The sequence below is a fragment of the Pongo pygmaeus genome, chromosome 16, assembly GCF_028885625.2.
Source record: "Pongo pygmaeus isolate AG05252 chromosome 16, NHGRI_mPonPyg2-v2.0_pri, whole genome shotgun sequence".
In the NCBI taxonomy this organism is placed as follows: Eukaryota; Metazoa; Chordata; class Mammalia; order Primates; family Hominidae; genus Pongo; species Pongo pygmaeus.
In genome coordinates this window covers 48,483,191-48,502,256 of record NC_072389.2, presented here as the reverse complement: position 1 = coordinate 48,502,256, position 19,066 = coordinate 48,483,191, and the positions used below count along the sequence as shown (strand labels likewise).

The following is a 19,066-nucleotide window of genomic DNA, read 5'->3' as shown; positions in this document are numbered from 1 at the left end:
GTCGGGGGGATGGGCCCCTGGGCCTGTGGATGGGGTGGGCACCCCCACGGAGGGCGCGTGTGTGGAGTCAGGCTGCCTGAGTACTGAACAGGGCTCTGCCGTGCCCTGTGTAAGACTGGACACAGTTTACTACCCCTGTGCCTCCATTTCCTCATCTGTAAAACGGGATAACAGTCCCTCGGACGGCTGTTGAGAGGGTTAAATGAGTGTCTACGGAAAGCACTAGGAACAGTGCCTGTGGAATGCAGCAACTGCTCCAGAGAAGTCCACAGGTGGGGGTAAGTTTGGGTCAAGCTGTTGGAGGCCGCACAAATGTTTCTTATGATTAGGCATAATTTAAGCCTGTCAGTAACAATCTGAACCTGTGATCAATTAAGCAGCTGACCAGTCATTACCTCCTTCCCCTTGCTCTTGCTACCCAAATAAATATGAAGGGCGGTAGATGCTCAGTGGCTGCCTTTGCTCACTAGAAGCAGGGAGCCCTTTTCTTCTTCTCTTCTTCTCTCCTCTTCTTATTCTGCATGCTAGCCTTTCCTTAAAACAGTTTCTTCTGTTTTTTACCATTTCTACATTCATCCCTTCGTTCAGTCTTGTAATGATGGTCTCAAGTAGTAACAGTAGTAACTGTGGTAATGACGGTCTCAAGTAGTAACAGTGGCAGTCAGCCACATTAAGCCTCCATGTTGAGTAGCCCCCATGGGCAAGAGATGAAGCTCTTTTGTTTCTTTTTTGGGCGGAGTTTCGCTCTCGTTGCCCAGGCTGGAGTGCAATGGCGCGATCTCGGCTCACCGCAACATCCACCTCCTGGGTTCAAGAGATCCTCCTGCCTCACCCTCCTGAATAGCTGGGATTACAGGCACCCATCACCATGCCCAGCTAATTTTTGTATTTTGGTAGAGATGAGGTTTCACTATGTTGGCCAGGCTGGTCTCAAACTCCTGACCTCAGGTGATCCACCCATCTCAACCTCCCAAATTGCTGGGATTACAGGCGTGAGCCACTGCACCTGGCCGAAGCTCTTTTTTATAAGTTTTGAGCATATATTTTAGCTGGAGGGATGCTGGTCGGGGAGAGAAGCCTCTGGCTTCATGATGATGATGATAGTGATGCTGGTGGCCATAGTGATGGCAGAAACAGTGCTGAGTGCTTGCAGCCACTCAGCCTGACGTTTTTGGGATCCCTTATAAGGAAAGCAGATATCATCCCCAGGTTACAGATGACAGAACAGAACACTGAGAGATTAAAGGACTATGACAGAGCAAGGATTTGAACCCAGCAAGCAGCACCTGAGCCGCGCCACCTCCCTGTGCTGCTATTCCTGTGCCTTGTTGCCCCGGGAAAGTCACTGGTCCTCTGACCCCTCCCCATGCATGTCTCTCCTACCTCTCCCTTCTGCAGGATCCCCTGAGGAGAGAGCTGTCTTCATGAAGGCTTCTCGGAAAATGCTGGGCCCCCAAAGAGCTTCTTTGCCCTTCCTGGATCTCCTGGAGTCCGGGGGTCTTAGGGATCAGCCAGCGCAGCTGCAGCTTCACCTGGCCGGGATACCCAAGTGGGGCCAGGACCTGCAGCTGCTGCTGCGTATCCAGAGGGTGCCAGACAGCACCCACCCTCGGGGGCCCATCGGACTGGTGGTGCGCTTCTGTGCACAGGCCCTGCTGCATGGGGGTGGCACCCAGAAGCCCCTCTGGAGGCACACGGTGCGGTTGAACCTGGACTTTGGGAAGGGTGAGTGTGAGGCAGGCCTGAGAAGGCACCTACAGGGAGGGGAGCTGTGGGGCCATGAACACAGTGGGGTGGGCCAACCCAGATCACACACAGACCCCTTCCTCTGACACACACACATTCTGGGCAGTGAAGCTGCCAGCTGCTGCACTTCTGATGCCACCCCACCAGGCGAGACGGAGCAGTGAGCCCTGGGGACAGTGTGTGCATGGTGGGACATTGTCTGTCTCTCACATACACTTTTACCTCTCACATGAAAATTCTAATTTTTCCTCTCTCACATCTATATGTCCCGCCTTTCTCTGGTCCATGTCCTGGACTCAAGGTGTCTTTTGTATGTGCTTAGAGACACAGTGGCCGCTCCTCCTGCCCTACAGCAATTACAGAAACAAGCTAACGGACGAAAAGCTCATCCGCGTGTCTGGCATCGCCGAGGTTGAAGAGACAGGGAGGTCCATGCTGGTCCTAAAAGATATCTCTCTGGAGCCTCCCCACTTGTCTATTGAGGTAGTGTCTGGACACGGGTGGGGGCTCTGAGGCTCTCTGACTCACCCAGTCCAGGGCCTGGGGTGCAGCAGCCAGCAATTCACTGTTCCCACCTCACACCACACCGATGGCTCCAGCACAGTATGGTGTGGTCTAGTGCTCAGTACCAGCCTGGGGTTGGAGGGGCATGAAGGCTTCTCAAAGGAGGTACTATTTTTCAGAGGATGCATAGGAAACTGTATAGAGAAATGAGATGGCTGTGAAGGCATTTTAAGTAAGGAAATCATTTTGCAAAGGCAAAGAGATAGGAAAGGCAGTGACTAGGAGATGAAGTAGAGGAGACATATTTAGAGACTCCACAAAGTCAAATTCAAACGATGACCACTGGCTAAGCATGGTGGCTCATGCCTGTAATCCCAGTGCTTTGGGAGGCCAAGGCGGGAGGATCACTTGAACCCAGGAGTTCAAGACCAGTCTGGGCAACATAGCGAGACCTTGTCTCTACTTAAAAGTTTTTCAAAAGTTAGCTGGTGTGGTGGTGCATGCCTCTAGTCCCAGATACTCAGGAGGCTGAGGTGGGAGTCCAGGGAAATCAAGCCTGCAGTGAGCCGAGATCATGCCGCTGCACTCCAGCCTAGACAACAGAGTGAGACCTTGTCTCAACAAAACAAAACAAAAGGTGAGTATTGACAAGATTGAGGTGACAAAGAGGGAAACAAATGAAAAGTGAACTTCAGATTTTGAGTTCAGATGCCTGAGTGGCCAGTGAGGCCATTACACAAAGAAGGAATTTCAGGCGAAGGAAGGGTGAATGGAAGAGGGCAGGTGCATTCCCCATCTCCTGCTACCAGGGTTTTCCTTCCCGAAAGCCTCGTTTCCCCACCTGCCCTTCCCACTCAGAAAGACTTGCCCACTGCCTAGTCCAAACCTGGCTCTGTACCTGGAGGCTTCTCCAACAGCCTGCCCCTCCCCACCCCAATTGAGAACTGGGCAGCTCTAGACCATAAATCAGCTGGCCTACCCCAGGGTTTTCACCCAGGCACACTGTCAGGCTGTCGGGCCAGCTGACACCAGGCAGCCTCTGTGCTGGGGCAAACAGTGGGCAGAAGTGCAAGTGCAGACATAAGCCTGGGGCTGCGGCCAGGGCCCTGCCGTGTACCTGAAGCAAACATGGCAAATGCCAAGTAGGTTGCTAATTGGTCCCCATCAGTAAGGGACCTGCAGATGATTCCACAGTTATTTTAACCTGTTCTGCTTTGACACCCTCATGAGGGTACAAGGGACTTGATATTTTTGTTTGGACCCCAGGTGAGTCAGGTGTGTTCTTCCTTTTCCTTGAGTCTCTGGCCCAGCCAGAACAAGCCCCTAGTATGATCTGGGTGGTCAGAGCTCATTTCAGTTCAACACGTGCTTCCTGATGTCCATCATCTGGCCGGCACTGTTCTAGGCACAGGGGCTCCAGAAATGAGTAGGAAGGATGCCTGCCTCCCACTCACAGGCCACAGCTGTGCTGCCCCATGACACAGCACTGAACACACCTGGAAAAACTCGAGTGCATGCCCTGCTGATGTTTATGAAGACACAGCAGCCTGGGGAACTGGGCTGGGGTCTGGGACACCTGGGTCATGTCCTGGCTCTACCATTAACACATCATGAGGCCTTGGCCTCATTGTTTCTTCGGTAATGAGCATAAGGGCAGGATGACATCACTGATGGCACATGGGTGGCACACATGACACCACTTCCTTATCCCACACCTGTGTTAGATATGAATCAATTGTGATCCTTTGTCTTCAGGATCCTTTTAACACAGCCTTCCTAGTAGCCACCCACTGGAGCTGGCACTTCCATTTAAATCTTGTGGACATCTTGAACTAGATGGTAGGGAGAGAAACGGGTTTCAGCTTGGTGGCAATTGCTGATTGGTGGTGGCTCCTTGGAGTATTGTGACCTAAGGCAGGCCTGTATATGTGTTAATCTCAAGTACTCTCAGCTCACATTCCTCCCTCGCCACTGTAGCACATTAGCTCTAAGCCGCAGTTCCTGGTGGTCGCCAGGGACCTGGGGGTGGGGGTAACTGAACCAGAGTGCAGAAGCGAGGCCAGTTGCCCGTGGGATCGCTGACTTCTCTCCACACAGGTGTCTGAGAGGGCTGAGGTGGGCAAGGCGCTGAGAGTCCACGTCACCCTCACCAATACCTTGATGTTGGCTCTGAGCAGCTGCACGATGGTGCTGGAGGGAAGCGGCCTCGTCAATGGGCAGGTAGCAAAGGAGTAAGTGACGCTTCTGCCCACCTCCCCCTTGCTGGTCTCAGAAAAGGGGTGCCCCATGGCATCACAGGACCCTCCTCAGTCTCCTGTGCGGTGCCTCTCTGCCCCCACTTTCTCACCCTCCTCAGGAAAGGCTGAGCTCAGTGGTGGTGGCGAGTGGGAGCTTCTTACCCACCCAGAGGGGAACCAGATCACCCCTCCCGCCAGCGGGAAGTCCTCGAGCCTCTCACAGGCCCTTTCTGACTTTCAGCCTTGGGACTCTGGTGGCCGGACACACCCTCCAAATTCAACTGGACCTCTACCCGACCAAAGCTGGACCCCGCCAGCTCCAGGTTCTCATCAGCAGCAACGAGGTCAAGGAGATCAAAGGCTACAAGGACATCTTCGTCACTGTGGCTGGGGCTCCCTGAGCCCCACCCTCCAGCTGCCCTCCCTGGCACCCCTGCCCCACCTGGCTCCTTCCTACTCCTGACTATGTCATCTTGGCTCCACCTCTGTCCTGTCTCCAGCCTGCCTGGGAGTGAATGAAGCTCTGTTAGAAACCCCGTGTGCTTTGGGAAGAGACAATAAAGACGTCTTTATTTATCACCAGCATTCTCAAGCCACTTATTGCTCCTGGCTGATCCTCTTGGCCTGGCTGCCAGCTCTGTGGCTGAACCCTCCCTTCCCCTCCTGTCCTCTCTCTCCTCCCATAAGAGCCTCAACCACAAAATAAGCCCACCACCATCCCCTCTAAAGCAGCCTCTCTGGAATTAAGGATCCCAGGTCTCTCCACTTACATTGTCTTAGTGAGCCTGCAGGCAGAGGATGGAGGGAGGCCTGGGGAGGGCAGCTTGGATGTGCTGGGAGGACAGCGACCCTGTGTCAACTGGCCAGAAGCTGCCTAGCAGGACTGTTCTGCCCCCAGCCTAGAGTATCCTGGGAGGCACAGGCAGCCATCTTTCCGCACACGTTCGTTGACAGACAGGATGACTGGGAAGCGCTGCATAGCTGGCTGCTGTCTAGCAACAGCCTCACCTGCTATCCCTGTCCCCGCCTTTGCCTCTCACTCCCTCACCCTCATCTTGCATTTTTCCCCATCATCCCAACTCTCAGCCTGCCTTCCTTCGTGTGGGGTTTTTTTTTTTTTTTTTTTTTTTTAGACAGAGTTTCTCTCCTGTCGCCCAGGCTGGAGTGCAATGGCGTGATCTTGGCTCACTGCAACCTCCACCTCCCGGGTTCAAGCGATTCTCCTGCCTTAGCCTCCCGAGTAGCTGGGATTACAGGCACGCCATCATGCTTGGCTAATTTTTTTGTATTTTTAGTAGAGTCGGGTTTTCCCCATGTTGGCCAGGCTGGTCTCGAACTCCTGACCTCAGGTGATCCGCCTGCTTCGGCCTCCCAAAGTGCTGGGATTATAGGCATGAGCCACCACGCCCAGCCTCCTTTGTGTCTTTTGTTTTTGTTATTTTAAGGACAGAGGGAGACACTCTTTTGTATTTCTTTCTCCTGTGGTCACCAAAATTATTCCTGCTCATTCTAGACGATATGGAAGGTGGAAAAAAAAACACTAACTAAAGAAAAATCACCAATAGCTCCCCTGTCCCAGAGAAAATCTTTGCTAACATTTCTCAAGAGATCATTCTGGCTTTCAGCCTTGGGACTCTGGTGGCTGGACACACCATCCAAATTCCTTTATTTCCCCTTTTATTGTGTTGTTGAAAAGTCAGCATTACAAATGGATACATCTCCATCATAGATAATTTAGAAAATTCAGAAACATGGGAAAGGAGAGCATCTTCCTGTCAGTCTGCAGGCACGTCCACTCCTCACCTGCTCCGTGGCTCTATAGTTTTGATGTCTTTCAGTCTTACCTTCCCCTCCTCCTCTCCCTCTTTCTCTCCCTCTTCTTCCTCCTCTTCTCCCTTTTCCTCCCTTTTCCTGCTCTCCCTCCTCTTCCCCTTCCCTCTCCTCTCTGTATTTTTTTGTTTGCCCCTAGTCCTCCTTCTCCTTCCCTTCTATTTTCTCTCTCTCTCTCTTTTTTTTTTTTTCTGAAACGGAGTCTGTCACTGTTGCCCAGGCTGGAGTGCAGTGGTGCGATCTCGGCTCACTGCAAACTCCGCCTACCGAGTTCAAGCGATTCTCCTGCCTCAGCTTCCCAAGTAGCTGGAATTACAGGTGCCTGCCACCATGCCCAGCTAATTTTATTTTATTTTTTGTGTTTTTAGTAGAGACAGGGTTCCACTGTTGTCCAGGTTGATCTCAAACTCCTGACCTCGTGATCCGCCCTCCTTGGCCTCTCAAAGTACTGAGATTACAGGCGTGAGCCACCGCACCCGGCCATTTTCTCTCTTGGAGTGGCCCACAGCCCTGCCTGCACACAGCTGCTTGAGTCAAGAAGGGTAAGAGCCTGCATGTCCTCACTCCGCCTCGTGTGTCAGCTGCACCCATCCCCATGAGGTGCCATTGGGCATTTCCGTGGTGCCCTGTCACTGCCCTGTCATGCTGTGTTCCAGGTAGCTCCCTGCCTGGAGAGGGCCACCTGAGCTGCCCTTGCAGGAATGTGAAACTTCACCTGTCTGCCAAGCACTGAGTCCTCATGTTTAGTCACAGCCCTCCTTTCCTATCCCTGGCTGTGTCACTGGAGAAGAACAGCAGGCAGGCTTCCTACTGGCCTGGGAGAGACCTCTCAGGGGGATGTGGATGTTGGTCATTTCTGCCTTTCCAGCCTACCTTTCAAATTATTTTCCCTGTCCCCAACTAAAAATTGGCTTTAAAAATTATTATACTCTGGGCTGAGCGTGGTGGCTCACGCCTGTAATCCCAGCACACTGGGAGGCTGAGGCAAGCTGATCACCTGAGGTCGGAGTTCGAGACCAGCCCAGCCAACATGGTGAAACCCCATCTCTACTAAAAATACAAAAATTAGCTGGGCGTGGTGGCGGCACCTGTAATCCCAGCTACTCAGGAGGCTGAGGCAGGAGAATCTCTTGAACCCAGGAGGCAGAGTTTGCAGTGAACTGAGATCCCACCACTGTACTCCAGCCTGGGGAACAAAAGTTAAAGTCCGTCTCAAAAAGAAAAAAAAATATATACTCTGTATCCTCCCCCAACTCCCTCCCTTCCTCCTCCTCCTCCTCCTTCTTCTTTGTTTCACTTAGGTAAGCCTGTCTGGCTTTCTTTTTCCACCTCAGTTGAATAAACTAGATCATCTCAAAGCTCCCTTCCAGCTGGACATCCCCCAGGGCCCGGAACGCTGGAATTCCTTCATGCCCACTGCTATGGTGCCCCCTGAGACCAGCTCCTAAGCCTCCCCTGGCCTCACAACAACACAGTGAGGCTGGCCATCCAGACCAGGCAGTGGCTCCTGCAGACAAACTGGGACAAAAGAAATGTTCCACTGTGGAGCAAGGAAGCAGCACCAGCCAGGCAGCACCCTTGGCTCCTGACTCCTGGTCTTCCCATCCCCCCATGGTGTGCACAGAATCTGTCATCTTCAGGTCCTTGTGGCTGATGGTTTTGGGGTTCAAGGCATCCAGCATAATTGTGTGACACAAAGCAAAGAGCTCTGGACTCCCTCATGGTGTGACCCTGGTACCCCCAGGGATAAAATGATAACAGAACAATAGGAGTGTCAGCCTGACTTTCCCTCATAGGATTGCTGTGAGGATCAAATGAGGCAGTGTATTCTAAAGTGCTTTGTGGCCGGGCATGGTGGCTCACTCCTGTAATCCCAGTGCTTTGGGAGGCCAAGGCAGGAGGATCACCTGAGGTCAGGAGTTAGAGACCAGCCCAGCCAACATAGTGAAACCCCATCTCTACTGAAAATACAAAAAATTAGCCAGGCATGGTGGTGTGCACCCGTAGTCCCAGCTACTCAGGAAGCTGAGGCAGGACAATTGCTTGAACCCGGGAGGTAGAGTTTGCAGTGAGCCAAGACTGTGCCACTGCACTCTAGCCTGGGCGACAGTGAGACTCCATCTCAAAATAATAAATAAATAAATAAATAAATACATACATAAATAAAGTATTTGTATATATAAAGTATACATAAATAAGTATGTATATTTATTTTACATAAAAATAAATATAAAGTATTTGTAAGCTGGAGTCATCACATTATTTAACTTCAAACTGTACTACAGGGCAACAATAACCAAAACAGCATGGTACTGGTACAAAAACAGGCCTATAAACCAATGGAACAGAATAGAGAGCCCAGAAACAAGGCCCCATACCTACAACCATCTGATCTTTGACAACACTGACAAAAACAACCAATGGGGAAAGGACTCCCTATTCAGTATATGGTGCTGGGATAACTGGCTAGCCATATCCAGAAGATTGATACTGGGCCCCTTCTTTACACTGTATACAGAAATCAACTCAACATGGATTAAAGACTTAAATGTAAAACCCAAAGCTATAAAAACCCTGGAAGACAATCTAGGCAATACCATTCTAGACATAGTATCAGGCAAAGATTTCATGATGAAGATGCTGAAAGCAATCACAACAAAAGCAAAAATTGACAAATGGGATCTAATTAAACTTAAGTGCTTCTGTACAGCAAAAGAAACTATCAACAGAGTAAACAGACAACCTACGGAATGGGAGGAAATATTTGCAAACTATGCATCTGATGAAGATCTAATATCCAGTCTCTATAAGGAACTTAAACAAATTTACAAGATAAAAACAACCCCATTAAAAAGTGGGCAAAAGACATGAACAGACACTTTTCAAAAGAAGACATATATGCGGCTAACAAGCAAATGAATAAAAGTTCAATATCACTGATCATTAGAAAAATGCAAATCAAAACCACAATGAGATACCATCTTATCTTACACTAGTTAGAATGGCTATTATTAAAAAGTAAAAAAAAAAAAACAGATGCTGGCAAGGCTGCAGAGAAAAGGGAACACATATACACTGTTAGTGGGAGTGTAAATTAGTTCAGCCATTGTGGAAAGCAGTATGGTGATTCCTCAAAGAGCTCAAAACCGAACTACCATTTGACCCAGCAATCCCATTACTGGGTATATACCCAGAGGAATATAAATCATTCTATCATAAAGACAAATGCATGTGAATATTCATTGCAGCACTATTCACAATAGCAAAGACATGGAATCAACCTAAATGCCCATCAATGACACATTGGATAAAGAAAATGTGGTACATATATACCATGGAATACTATGCATCAATAAAAAAGAATGAGATCATGTCTTTTGCAGGAATATGGATGGAGCTGGAGCCCTTTATCTTTAGCAAACTCACACAGGAACAGAAAACCAAATATCTCATGTTCTCACTTAGAAGCTGGAGCTAAATGGTGAGAGCTTATGAACACAAAGAAGGAAACAACAGACACTGGGGTCTACTTGAGGATTGAGGGTGGGAGGAGGGAGAGGAGCAGAAAAAAGAACTATTGGGTACTAGGCTTAGTATTCAGTGGTGAAATAATCAGTACAACAAACCCCCTTGACATGAGTTTACTTATGTAACAAATCTGCACATGTACCTCCGAACCTGATATAAAAGTTTTAAAAAATTTTTTTTAATTGAAGTGCTTTGTAAATTGTGAAGCGCACTCACAGAGGCCCTCTACCAGTTTAATCCCTTCTCCAGGGTGACTGTCTCTGTTTCTAGGTGTGGGAAAAGAAGGGGAAAGAGGAATCCGTTGGCATCTGCCAGCTGTGGCTTCCCTGTGCAATCGTCTGTGGGGTACCTCCTCACCCTCCCTCAGACCCGGGCACCCAGCCCGTCATGGGCTCTGATTTTATAGGCAAAGAAACTGTCACCTGCTCAGGGGCACAACGGAAATTCATGGCAGGGCCAGAATCAGCACCCAAGTCTCTCTGGGTCTTAGAAAGGTCTGACCCCATCTGTAAAATTAAAGAAAAAAAGGAAGTTCTGGAGGTTCTCCACCCCCACCTAGTGAGCACTGGCCTTCCCCATGCGGATGGCAGATGTGTCCTCACTTCTCTGTTCAGGTGTCCCTCACCTGTGGGCACAGCCCTGCTTCCTTCCAGACAGGAAGGTGCTCATCAACTCTGTTCAGCCTCCCTCTCTCTCCCTGTCTCCTCCCCTGAGCTGAGGGACAAGCTGCTCTATCAGAGCTGCCTCCCTCTCCCCAGCACCCTCACCCACATACCCTCTGACTAATGGCTCACAGAAATTGAATGAGGGGCTGAACCTATAAACCAGCTCCCCAGGCCCAGAGCCCAGGTCTTATTTAGCCCTAGGGTCCAGGCTGAGGAGCTGGCCGGGGTTTTCCTGGCCCTATGAATGGCTTTGTGCCCCTGTGGTGCTTCTGCTTCCTCTCTCGTCCAGTGGCTACCTTAAACAAGCCTTCTCTAAGTGCTCCTGACCATGTGAGGTCCTTTGGGGGAGGCCCAGGCCCTCCAGGATAGGTGTGAGTTCCCTGCCCTCTCCTCAAGGTTGGGGCGTGGGCAAAGCTGCCAAGAATTCAGCCACTCAGGCTGGCACAACTCAAGGGACTTTACTCAGAGTGACTGCCTGATTGCTCCAAAATCTCTCAACTGTTCCCAGATGCTTCGGGAAGCTGGCCTGGGCACCACAAAACAGACTGGTGTCCCGCTGGCCATTGGGCACTTTCTCCTTTGGCCACCACAGTTACCCTAGCTGCACTTACCTTCCTGTTCCCCCTCTCCTGCCTATGTCCCTTACACTCTCCTGCCTATGCTCCTTCCTCCTTCCCAGCTAACCCATCTCAGCATGTGGCAGTGGGTTCAGGCATTCATCCATTTGTTTATGTAGGGATCATCTTTTAATTCATTCACTCTATCAGGCAATAAATACGAACTAGAAAACCAACTATGTTCCAGATATTGCAGCAAGCAAGCACTTATGAAGCACCCAGTCTCTGAAGTCTGACGGCTGCATTCAAAATCTAGCTCTACCAGTTCTTTGTGAATGATCTATTTAGTGTCTTTAAGCCTCGATTTCCTCATCTGTAATGTAGGAACAATAACAGTAACTAACTATAGGGATGTTGTAAGACCAAGTGGGGTCATACATATAAATACCTCAAAATAGTATATGTTATTAAAAGCTACTGCTGGTTGTATTAGTCGTTCTGCTACTATTAGGCACTGTCATTATTAAGCACTGGGAAAGCTGTTAATAAGACACAGTCCATGCCCTCCAGGGTGATTGGGGAAAAGACAGATAAGTATTTATAATGTTGAGGCATGAGTTGGCTAATAGGAAATGCAGAAAAAGCAGCCCCTGATTAGAATCCTGGTGCAGCAGAGGAAGGGTGTCAGGAAGACTTCCTGGAGGGGTGATGCTTGAGCCTGGGTACTGGAGAAAGTAGACTAGTGAGAGGAGGACATTTCAGACAGAGAGGCTGATACATGCAAGAGAGAGGGAGAGAGGGAGAGAGGGAGGTGCAGGAGAAAGGGGGTCAGCCTTCCTGGCCTCCAGGTGGGGAGGGGAAGACCCTCAAGGCTTTGAGGGTGATGCTGAGAAGTCCGGACTTTACCCACTGTGGGATCTTCAGCAGGGGAGCAACCTGATGGAATTGGCACTTCAGAAAAATCACTGGTGACTCATTTGGAGAAAGGGTGAATGGGAAACTAGTTAGGAGTTATCCAGGTAAGCGGGGGCTTCAGTGAAGGCAGAGCAAGGGGCACTGTTTCAGGACAGCATCAGGAATTGGGCTGGACTGATGGGCTAAAGGGAGGTCAGGAAGCTGGAGAAGTACAAGGTGGCACGCAGGTGTCCCCTGAAGTGATGGATGGACATTGTCCTCACTCACCAAGACCAGACGTGCAAGAGGAAGGGCAGGTATTTTGAGAGGAAGGAGCAAGGGGAAGAGTTTCATTTGGGCTCCTCGGCTGTGAAGTGTCCAAGGTTTCCCCCAGCAGAGCTGTCCAGCAGAAGGTGCCTGCAGTACACAGTTCTGGGGGTCCCTAGTGTCACATGGGAGCCAGTGGAGTGAGAAGAGAGGAGATGGGGACAAATCCCTGGGAGGCACCAGTTCGAGAAGGGAAAGTCTGTGATGGGGACTGAGAGAAAGAGGACAGTGTGGATAAGGAGGTAGCTAGACAACCAAGAGAGAGAAGTCACCTAAGCCCAGGAGGAGTGGTCAGTACTGGCAGGGCTGCAGGAGGCCTTGCAGGGTAAGAGCAGGAAAGGCGCCCAGCGCCCGCCCTCAGAGCTAGGTGGTGAGCGTGGCGTTGAGGCAGCTGTGGGACAGAAGGCAGCCTGCAGCAGGTGAGGGGTGGTGGGAGGCAAAGCAATAGGCAAGGAGCTTGGCTGAGAAGTGGAGTTGAGAGAAAGGGCAGGGGCTGCTGGGGAAGCTGGGGATGAGAGTTGAAGGTGGATGTGCTGTGTTAAAATAGTGAACTGCATTTATGCACATATTCCCTATAAGAGGTGAGTGGGGTGTGGACCATGGGCTGCCAGGGTCGGTGAAGGATACCAAGATGGCTGGGTGAAAACTTGCTCTAAAAACCATTGACTGGGTAGCTTTTGCAGAGATGATACCCCAAAACCAAAAGGCCATTGCTAATTACCTGAAATCCTGGAATGAGACCCTCACCTCCAGGCTGGCTGCTTTACCTGAGAATCCACCAGCTATTGACTGGGCTTACTACAAGGCCAGTGTGGCCAAGACAGGCTTGGTGGATGACTTTGAGAAGAAGTTTAATGCCCTGAAGATTCCTGTACCAGAGGATAAATACACTGCCCAGGTGGATGCTGAAGAAAAAGAAGATGGGAAAACTTGTGCTGAGTGGGTGTCTCTCTCAAAGGCCAGGACTGGAGAATATGAGAAACAGCTGGAGAAGATGAGGAACTTAATTCCATTTGATCAGATGACCATTGAGGACTTGAACAAAGCTTTCCCAGAAACCAAATTAGACAAGAAAAAGTATCGCTATTGGTCTCACCAACCAATCAAGAACTTATAAAATTAAGTCCAGGAAGAAGCTCTGGCCCTTATATTACACATTCTGGACATTGAAAATAAAAATAATTATATAGTTTTAAAAAAATTGCTGAGTGGGGACAGAGAGAATTGAAAATACAGGAGGGAGGACAATGCTGGTGAATGAGGTTCCCCAGAGAGAAGGACCCAGAAGGCAGGGGATGTGGGGAGAAGAGCCCCAGAGCACAGAAAGACAGTGTGGGCATGAGGGTCCCACCCACTCCACAGGCAGAGCCCTTCCCCCTCCTGCCCTCTCTCCTTCCACCTGCGCTTTTCTCCCTATGAAAGGGCTTGTGCCTTTCTTACTAGGATCAAGGCCCTTGCTCACCGGCATTCCCACCATCTCACCTATTTCCACACCTCCTCCACAAATCTTCCCAATTTTTCTTCCTCTATTTTATTTGTGATTATTTGCTTTTATTTGTGATTTGTCCTGGATCTGCCAGGTCTCACACAAGACAATGCCACTGCCAAAGCTAAATACAGTGAAATCATACCAAAGGAGATCCAGACAGAGTGGGTTCTGTTTGCATTTAATGTTCAGGAAGTGACTTTTCAGGATAAAAGAGAGGCCTTGGTTACCTAGCAGGGTTCTCAGCTCAGTGAGGTGCTTTAAGCTGTGAGCAGAGTCTTGGGACCCGATGCCCCCTCCAGCAGCCCCCTGCATCCCTCTGGCGGGCCCATCAGCTCGCTTCTCCCTCCTGACTTCTCCACCACAGCACAGCATCTGCCTGGGTATGCCCTATTGCTCAAGAGCTATCAAAGGCCCACACGGCACAAGGCTGTGACAGTTCATTAGCTTCCACACCTCCTCTCAATCCAGCAACACTGCCAAGAAAAACCTGAGGGCAAGTGAGCAAACCAGTTGTGATCTGCTCGGTAATCAGGTGGCAGTGCAGCAGTCCAGCCCCACCTTCAGTTCTCCTGGAGGCTTCCAATGGAAGGGGAAGTAGACACTCTGGCACCAGTTTGCTGAAGCTCCAGACCGCCCAGCTGTTCTGTGGGGAGTATCCGAGGAACCGGAGGCAGCCACCATGGCCCAAGGTAGGGAAAGCCCCTGTGGCAACTGGAGTTCAGGGATAAGGAGGACAGACAGAGACTGTAGGAAGTCAAGGGGTGGAGGGTGGATTCAGAGAAATAAAGAAGTAAATACACAACTGAGGCAGGAAAAGCAGGAACCCCAGAAACCTCAGTATTCATTGGTGGCTTGAGAACCAGGAGACAGTGTAGAGGTAGACAGGTAAACACAGTAACACAGCTGCTTGCTAACATGCCTGCCTCCATAGCCAGGTGGGACAGGGCAGGGCCAGAGATGAGGGGGTCAGGGTTTCTGTCCTTCTCTGCTACTAGCTGACCCTTTGACAATGGACAAGTCACTTCGCTTCTAGTTTCCAACCCTCTTGCCTGAAAAAGGAGGGACTGGACCAGACAATCTTGAAATTGTCTTCCAGCTCTTAAGTTCTCTGAATCTTCATATCTTCTCTTCTTCCTCCATTTCAGAAGGTCTATTACTGATCTTAGCTAATCTTCCCATCACCAACCTTCTCTCTATATCATCCCCCTCTCTCTGGAAAGAGCTGCTGTGAAGATTAAATCGTTAGTTGAAATCATTTAGAGAAATAAGCTTTCAACTTCCTCTACACCTGTAACATCCTTACCTTTATTTATAACTTCTTGTGTTTAAATTTTTGTTTTAAAATTTTCATAACTTTTAATTGCACAAGAAATATGGGAATACATAGTTGGAGTAAAATAAATCAATAATTATAGGTGAAGCTATAGTCCTCTGCCTGCCATCCCCAATGGCAGCCTCATCTCCAGAGTAAACACTGTTACCTGTCTTTTGTCTGCACATTTACATTCAGCCATACATTTACTCAATGTAATACATAGGATTGCCATGTGTGGTCTTTTTTGGTATATCCATGGTATCATCATATTGTATGTCTATTTCTACAACTTGATTTTTTTCACTCCACACTATGTCTGGGAGCTCTGTCCATGACAGTCAGTACCTATAGATCTACCTCAATATTTCTCATGGTATCAGTGCAAGTAATTTCTAATCCTGTCCCCTACTGATGGGCATTTAGGTTGTTTTCAATTTTCCAGTTACACAAGCAATATTGCAAGGAACATCCTTATCCATGCCTCTGTGTGCTCATGTGGGAGTGTCTCTCTAGGATAACTACTAAGATCACTTACTTTAAAAGTTCTTTCTACAATCTTGTGTTTATTTCCTGATCATTTCACCCCATTCTCCTCTCACCTCAAGGAAAACAAATATGCCCAGTAGTCAATGAACCTCCTATTTGAATAGATGGCACCTGGGCTGAAGAGTCATCCCTATCTTAGGCAGAGATTAACATGGCCCAGGATGTCTCTAGAGGATGGAATTTTGCCCCAGTGCTTGCTGCCAGGCAGATGCTGCCATGCCTGCTGAGTAGCCTGCGTCATGTGCCCAACCTGAACTGTAGCCAGTTAGTGCTGTCTAATAAATTGGTCTCCAAAAGGGGCGAGCTTCTTTTTCCACTGTTAGGTAAAAGCCAAGTGCCTTCTTAGCTGGCAGTGGGTGTGGACATGTTTTTGATCATGAGTGAAAGCCAACAGTGGGCAACAGCTGTTGGGTGATGGGAAGAGCACTGGACTGGGCTCAGGAATCCTGGTTTAACCTTAGACAAGATATTTAACCCACCTGAACCTTGATTTTTCTCATCTCCAAGTGTGGATGACATGACATTTTGTCCCTGCAAGGATGCGATGAAGATTAAATGAGATAACTGTCCTAGCGTACCTGGCACAGTGCCTGGCACATAGTAGATAGGCCCTCAATAAGATGTTGATTAAATCTGAAATCTGAAATCTGAAATAAGTACAGGGTGATTTTGCAAAAGATAGAGAATTCTATTCAACCTAGCAAATCTGAGTACCTACGATATGCTGATCATTATGCTTAATTTCTTTTATAATAATAAAAAACTAGTTTATGAAAAAGATGTGTGTTAAAGTAATCAAAAGCACTCAAAGAGATTTAACATAAAGTGTAATACTTATTAGGGTATTTTGGCACAGTCAGTTTGGTTCATATTTGTTTATAACAACTTTATTGAGATATAATTCATATACCATCAAGTTCAGCTTTATAAAGTCCACAATTCAGTGGTTTTTCATATACTCACAAAATTTTGCGAGCATCGCCACTATCTAGTTTCAGAACATTTCATTACCTCAAAAAGAAATCCCATACACATTGGCAGTCACGTCCCATTCCACCTTTCTTTAACCCCTAGCAAACCCTAAATCTACTTTCTGTCTCTATGAATTTGCCTATTCTGGACATTTCATATAAATATAATCATATAATATGTGTCTTTTTATGTCTGACTGACTTCTTTCACTTAGCACAATATTTTCAAGGTTCATCCATATTTAGTATGTTCAGCATTCTTTTTTTTTGCAGCCAGATGATATTCCTTTGTATGATATATCATTTTGTTTATCTATTCTTCAGTTGATGGACAATTGTGTTGTTTCTACTTTTTGGCTATTATGAATAATACTGCTATCATTATTCAGGTATTATGTGAACATGTTTTCATTTATCTTGGGTGTATACCTGGGGATGGAATTGTTAGGTCATACGGTAACTCTTTGTTGAATGTCTTGAGGAACTTCCAGACTGTTTTCCAAAGTGCTGCACCATTTTACAGCCCCACCAGCAATGTGTGAGGATTCCAATTTCTCTGTATCCCCACTAACACTTGTTATTATAGTCATCCTAGGGGATGCGAGATAGTATCTCATTTGTATTTCCCTAGGACTAATGATGTTGAGCACCTTTTCGTGTACTTATTAGCCTTTTGTGTATCTCCGTTGGAGAAATGTGTATTCAGGTCAGTTGCCCATTTTAAATTTGAGTTGTCTTTTTTATTGTAGAGTTATATGAATTTTTTAAAAAGTATTCTGGATGTAAGTCCCTTACCAGATATATGATTTACAAACATTTCCTAACATTCTGTGGGTTTTCTCTTCACTTTCTTGACGATGTTCTTGAAGACAAGAAGTTACTAATTTTGATGAGGTCCAATTCATTTGGTTTTTCTCTCACTGCTTGTACTTCTGCTGTCATATCTGAGAAACTGTTGCCTAGTCTAAGATCACAAAGACTTACATCTATGTTTTCTTCTAGGAGTTTCATAGCTTTAGCTTTTATGTTTAGGTCTTTGATCCATTTTGAGTTAATTTTTAATAAATGGTGTGAGTTATGCATCCAACTTCATTCTTTTGCATGTGGATATCCACTTGTCCCAGCACCACATTTTGAAAAGAGCATTCTTCCCCCATTGAGTTGTCTTGGCACCCTTGTCAAAGATCAATTGACTGTAAATGTGAGTTTATTGCTAGACTCTCAGTTCTATTCCACTGATCTATATGTCTATCCTTATGCCACTATCACATTGCCTTGATCAAGAAGCGCCACTCCTCTAATTTTGTTTTTAACTTTTCAATACTGTTTGGCTAGTATGGATCCCTTGTATTTCTATATGAATTTTGGGATCCACTTGTCAATTTCTACAAAATGGCTGTTGGGATTTTGTTAGGGATTGTGTTGAATCTGTAGAAAAACTTGTTATCTTAATGATACTGCCTTCCAATCCATGAACATGAATGTCTTTTCATTTATTTAGGTCTTCTTTAATTTCTTTCAATGATGTTTTGTGGTATAGGTTTTGCACTTCTTTTGTTAAATTTACTAAGTCATTCTTTTTGATGCTGTTATAAATGGAATTGTTTTCTTAATTTTATTTTCAGATTACTCTTTGCAAATGTATAAAAATACAATGGGTTTTTGTATATTGATATTGTGTCCTGCAATCTTGCTGAATTCATTTATTAATTTTATTTTTTTGGTGGATTCCTTAGGATTTTCTGTATGCAAGATTATGTCATATGTAAATAGAAACAATTTTACTTCTTTCCAATCTGTATGTCTTTGATATCTTTTCTTTTTCTTTCTTTCTTTTTTTTATTTTTGCCTAATAGCCCTAGCTAGAACCTCTAGTAGAATGTTAAATAGATGTGACAACAGCAGACATTCTTGTCTTGTTCCTTATCTTAGCAAGAAAGCCTCCAGTCTTTTACTATTAAGTATGGTATTGGCTGTGGGCTTTGGAGGGCAGTGGCATGATCTTGACTCACTGCAACCTCCACCTCCCAGGTTCAAGCAATTCTCTGCCTCAGCCTCCTGAGTAGCTGGGATTACAGGGGCCCACCACCATGCCCGGCTAATTCTTGTATTTTTAGTAGAGACAGGGTTTCACCATCTTGGCCAGGCTGGTCTTGAACTCCTGACCTCGTGATCCACCCACCTCGGCCTCCCAAAGTGCTGGGATTACAGGCGTGAGCCACCACGCCCGGCTGGAAGTCCCCTTCTATTCTTAGTTTGTTGAGTATTTTTATCATGAAAGAATGTTGAATTCTGTTGAATGCATTGGTTCACTTTGAAAAAGTCTAAACACAACTAAGACAAAGCAGCTAGGTCTCTGTACTTATTGGCTTATATCTAGAGGCAAACGACAGACAAATAGAAAAGTAACTAAGAAAAACATCTGAAGACCTCATCCTAATCCTTACACTAGTAGGT

The 19,066-nt window shown here is 47.3% G+C and overlaps 2 protein-coding genes and 1 pseudogene across 3 annotated transcripts in view; all 3 read left to right on the top strand.

Annotated features, from left to right (window-relative positions):
* Nucleotides 1-5,072, top strand: part of TGM7 (transglutaminase 7) — a 51,360-nt gene extending 46,288 nt beyond the window's left edge. The window contains exons 12-15 of the mRNA XM_054452155.2: nucleotides 1,399-1,725; nucleotides 2,069-2,229; nucleotides 4,348-4,481; nucleotides 4,729-5,072. Coding sequence (XP_054308130.1) covers nucleotides 1,399-1,725; nucleotides 2,069-2,229; nucleotides 4,348-4,481; nucleotides 4,729-4,888 — 782 coding nt within the window. The 3' untranslated portion in view covers nucleotides 4,889-5,072. The remainder of the gene's footprint in view (nucleotides 1-1,398; nucleotides 1,726-2,068; nucleotides 2,230-4,347; nucleotides 4,482-4,728) is intronic.
* A 7,847-nt stretch (nucleotides 5,073-12,919) lies between these two features.
* Nucleotides 12,920-13,405, top strand: LOC129014624 (ATP synthase subunit d, mitochondrial-like; annotated as a pseudogene).
* A 930-nt stretch (nucleotides 13,406-14,335) lies between these two features.
* The window catches only part of TGM5 (transglutaminase 5), a 34,000-nt gene continuing 29,269 nt past the window's right edge, over nucleotides 14,336-19,066 (top strand). For both annotated transcript variants that reach the window (XM_054452154.1, XM_054452153.1), the window contains exon 1: nucleotides 14,336-14,466. In XM_054452154.1, the coding sequence (XP_054308129.1) occupies nucleotides 14,457-14,466 (10 nt within the window). In that variant the 5' untranslated portion in view covers nucleotides 14,336-14,456. The remainder of the gene's footprint in view (nucleotides 14,467-19,066) is intronic.